Source organism: Callorhinus ursinus, unplaced genomic scaffold (assembly GCF_003265705.2).
Source record: "Callorhinus ursinus isolate GAN/ISIS: 27379988/994484 unplaced genomic scaffold, GSC_fseal_2.0 scaffold68, whole genome shotgun sequence".
Taxonomy (NCBI): domain Eukaryota; kingdom Metazoa; phylum Chordata; class Mammalia; order Carnivora; family Otariidae; genus Callorhinus; species Callorhinus ursinus.
This window is the reverse complement of record NW_027397130.1, coordinates 440,809-445,127: the sequence shown is the minus strand read 5'-3', so window position 1 is coordinate 445,127 and position 4,319 is coordinate 440,809. Positions and strand designations below refer to the sequence as shown.

General features: G+C 59.2%; 1 protein-coding gene across 2 annotated transcripts in view; it reads left to right on the top strand.

The window, feature by feature from the left end:
* The first annotated feature begins 1,773 nt into the window (after positions 1-1,773).
* FN3K (fructosamine 3 kinase) overlaps positions 1,774-4,319 on the top strand; it is a 9,295-nt gene continuing 6,749 nt past the window's right edge. Inside the window, exons 1-2 of one of the 2 annotated variants that reach the window (XM_025859791.2) lie at positions 1,774-2,115; positions 4,160-4,311. In XM_025859791.2, coding sequence (XP_025715576.1) covers positions 1,975-2,115; positions 4,160-4,311 — 293 coding nt within the window. In that variant the 5' untranslated portion in view covers positions 1,774-1,974. Of the gene's footprint in view, positions 2,116-2,962; positions 2,979-4,159; positions 4,312-4,319 lie in introns of those variants that run through there. The other variant, XM_073885998.1, reaches the window with a different exon arrangement.

The following is a 4,319-nucleotide window of genomic DNA, read 5'->3' as shown; positions in this document are numbered from 1 at the left end:
GCAGTCGCTCAACCAACTGAGCCACCCAGGCGCCCTATTTATTATTTTTTTAAAAAGATTTTATTTATTTGACAGAGAGCACAAGTAGGGGGAGCGGCAGAAGGAGAAACAGACCCCCCCACGGAGCAGAGAGCCTGATGTGGGACTTGATCCCAGGACTCCGGGATCATGACCTGAGCCGAAGGCAGACGCTTAACCGACTGAGCCACTCAGGCGCCCCTGGGACCCACTTTAGAGCACATATTTGTAATTCTGAAAAAGAGAATAGAGAGAACAGGGAGGAAATCATAAAGAGCTGAAGACAACTTCAGAGGGTAGAAGGACCAAGGTTCCATCCTGAAACAGCTCATCTGACCTGCCTTGGGGATGGCAGGAAACTCACCCCAGCCACCTCCCTGGGAAATTGTCAGATCCTGACACAGCGAGGATCCTAAAAGCCTCCAGAGAGAGAACAGTTTCCACACAAAGAGGAAGAATCAAAGTGGCCTCAAACTTCTCAATACCAAATGAGCTGGAAAGTAATGGAGGGGCCCCTCTTGTTCATCAAAGAACAGGACCTCATTTCCAACCTGGAATTCTATACCCCGCCTAACTGTCAATTGAGACTAAAGACGTGCAGATGTTCAAGAGCTCAAATCTACGTGTCAGGAATCCCTCCTCAAGATGCAATAGGTAAGTGGGCTTCACCAGACTGAGAGAAAAAAATCTAGGAAGAGGAAGGCAGGGAGGGGCAGATGCCTTTTCCACAGATGGCCACACCTTCTCTCCCATCCCACCTGCTGTTCTGCGATCACCTTGCGCATGTGTGTGCATAGGTGTGTGCATGCCTGTGTGCATGCCTGTGTGCACATGGGCGTGTGTATTTTTTTTTTTAAAACGATCACTTGGCCAATTTTTTTTTAAGATTTTATTTATTTATTTGACAGAGAGAGAGAGAGAGAGAGAGAGAGCACAAGTAGGCAGGCAGGCAGGCAGAGGCAGAGAGAGAAGCAGGCTCCCCGCTGAGCAGGGAGCCCGATGTGGGGCTCGATCCCAGGACCCTGGGATCATGACCTGAGCCGAAGGCAGACGCTTAACCGACTGACCCACCCAGGCGCCCCAGGCGTGTGTATTTTTTTTAAAGATTTTATTTATTTGACAGCGACAGAGAGAGAAAGCCCAAGCAGGGGGAGTGGCAGAGGGAGAGGGTGAAGCAGCTCCCCACTGAGCAGGGAGCCCGACAGGGGGGCTCTATCCTAGGACCCAGAGATCATGACCTGAGCTGAAGGCACACGCTTCACCCACTGAGCCACCCAGATGCCCTGGGCATGTGTGTTTTGAAGTTCCCTTTGAGGGCAGCAGGTCTCTTATCAGGGGTCCCATTCTGGGTGGGGTCAGCCGATTGGTATCAGAACCCCCAGAGCGGCCTCTATCTCTGATGGCCACCAAGTGCCTTGAGGAACAAGCCCAACACCAGCAATGGGTTTCACTGGGCAGTGTCTGGGGCCAGGCGAGGACGTGGTCAAGACCCCCAGCCTTGACTGGACAGTGTGAGATCTAGCTAGGCCCGTGACCTGGGTCCCGGGGACAGCGGGCTCTATCCTAAACTCTGTCCGGAGTCCCGCTGGGGGCCTGCGCCGACGTCCAGCAAGGGGTCGTGGAACCTCTGGCAGGGCGCCCCACGGGTGGGCCCCACCGAGGACTGTGGGGGCGCCCTGGGCGCACTCAGGCGGAGGGCACCGCCCCCACTCCTGTCAGCCTGTGGAAGCCCTCCGCCCGCCCTCGCCGTCCGGCGGGTCCGTCCCTCCACGGCGCGCGCGGGCGGGGAGCGCGGGGACCTGACGCCAGGCGCGTCCGGGAGGACGGCCCAGAGCCCGCAGGCCGCGCAGACCCGGCGCCTCCCCCGCGGACAGAGGCCTCGGCAGCGGCTGGCTCCGCCCCGGCCGCCGTCTGCGCGGTCCCTGTCCTTCCCCGGCCCCCGCGCCCCCCGCCCCCATGGAGCAGCTGCTGCGCGCGGAGCTGCGCACCGCGACCCTGCGGGCTTTCGGGAGCCCCGGGGCCGGCTGCATCAGCGAGGGGCGTGCCTACGACACGGACGCGGGCCCGGTGTTCGTCAAGGTCAACCGCCGGACGCAGGTGCGGCCCCCAGCGACGCCCCGCGGCCTGAGCCGGAGGCTGGAGAGCGGAAGGGGTGGGGGTGGAGGGGGCGCAGTTGGGGCCGGGCGTCCCTGCCGGGAGTCGGCGGCGGTCTCGCGGAGCTGGCTCCTGCGGGCCAGCAGGACTCAAGCATTTTCTAAGGGATCGGGGCTTTCGTCCGCTGCAGGATTAATAATCCTGTGTTTGTTTTAACTTCTGTACCCATCAAGCGTGGGGGAAGCGAGGCTCGGAGTCCTGGGCTGGGTCTGCTTCTCCCCAGGGCCCCGCTCTGGGCTCCCTCTAACCCAGCCCTGCGCGCGGTTCCATCTCACTAGGTGGGAAGAGGCGGGATCTCGCAAGGGCCCGGCTCATGCCCCTCTACTCACAGGCCCGTGCTGGTGTTTGGAGCTGGTTAATGCCCGCTTAAAATTTGCTGTTAAATATACCGTGTATGGGAAATATTAACTCTTCACAAATGGAGAAAGTTAGCCTTAGTAAGTGCACCCTAGGTGCTGAGGATGACCTGGTGGAGGACTCCGCGGAGGCCCCCGTGCCCTGTGGGCCAGGCCCCTGTGCAGGAGTTGGGGGGGCTGCTGGCTATGGGCTGAAGGACTCCCAGAGAGGCTCCTCCCTGTCCCCTTGCAGCACTACCCACCGGGGGTGGATGAGGGCTTGGGGCTGGTCTAGGGAATTGTCCCGGAGCTTCATTTCAGAACCCAAAGCCCTCCAAATAAGCCCCACCTCCTGGGAAGCAGTTTCCGGTTCAGGGTTCGTGCAGGCTCTGGAACCCTCCTGGCTGAATGCTCCGCCAGGCCGGGATCCCACCATTTGCCCTTAAAGCCCTGGATGCTGGCACACAGTAGGTGGGCCGATGATGGGTGAGGCCCTCCGGACACAAGCAGTCCCAAGCTCAGGTCTTCTCTGCCCCTGTATGTTTGGGGGCTCGCTTGCCCTGGGAGCGCGGCCGGGGATCGCGGGGGATTGCTGGATGTTCCCTGACTGACACTGGCCACCCCTTGCTTCACAATCCCAGGTGTGGGCTGGCAGTTTGGGGGACGACTTGCCCCATTTTCCCCTTGAGTACTTTGAATTAAAGGGTGGGATTCTTTGCCTGTGTGGAAGTAGATGCTTTAGCCTCATGAGGCATAATTCTAGAGCCAGAGGTGTTGACAAGCCATATTAATAAGCACACTTTTAACGAAGTAATAGTGTACCTGAGGTGAGAGTTCACCTAGTTTAAAATTGGGGTATTTGTGGGAAATGTTTTAGAAATAGGACGGCTCTTGGGTCCCAGTGGAGGCTGTTTGTCTTCTGGGTGGGGTGTGAGGATCCCTCCCACCCCCCAGGCCCTGCTGGGTGCTTATCTCTGGGGACAGGCCCTGGACCCGAGCCAGGCCCTGCTGACCTCCCTGCCCTGCCTTCCCTTGCCCCAAATGTGTGTCCCAGTCACTTTGGCATGCGGCCCCATGCCGCCCTATGCTTCTCCTCAAGTCTGCTGTGGTTGCTTGAGGTAGTGAGGTGGGCAGGTAACCTGAAAGGGGACCCAGGTCCAACTCCAAACCCTCCACTAAGCCACACTCTGAGGCACCCCATTGTACTTCCTGGCACGCCTGGCACTTCCATAGCCACCCCCCATGGCACCACCCAGAACCTCCTGAGGTTCTCCTCACAACCTCCATGGCACCGCATGGTACCCGTGGCCCTCTGGCCCCCTGCAGCATCCTGCGGTATCCCACAGTACCCCCAGCACCGGCAGCACCGCCCCTGACCCTGTACTTCCTCACCTCTCAGAGCAAGCACTTGGGGGCAGGGGCATCAGCATCCTGCCCACCCCAAGTCCCAGGCACAGCCTCAGACTTGCAGCCCCTTCCTATCTGAAAGGGGCCACTTTGCACCCTACTCTCTGAGGAACTGATGTCTTGCTCTCCAGCTAGTTTTCAGTAACTGAAGGTCCTGGGTGCTTTTGATCCCATGTGGTGGCTCCTGTCCAGGGCAGTAGAGGCCCCTGTTGGAGCTGAAGATCACGGTCTTATTCTGGATGCAGGCCCGGCAGATGTTTGAGGGAGAGATGGCGAGCCTGGAAGCCCTCCAGACCACAGGCCTGGTGCGAGTACCTCGGCCCATCAAGGTGATTGACCTGCCTGGAGGTGGGGCTGCCTTTGTGATGGAGCATCTGAAGATGAGGAGCTTAAGCAGGTGCCTGG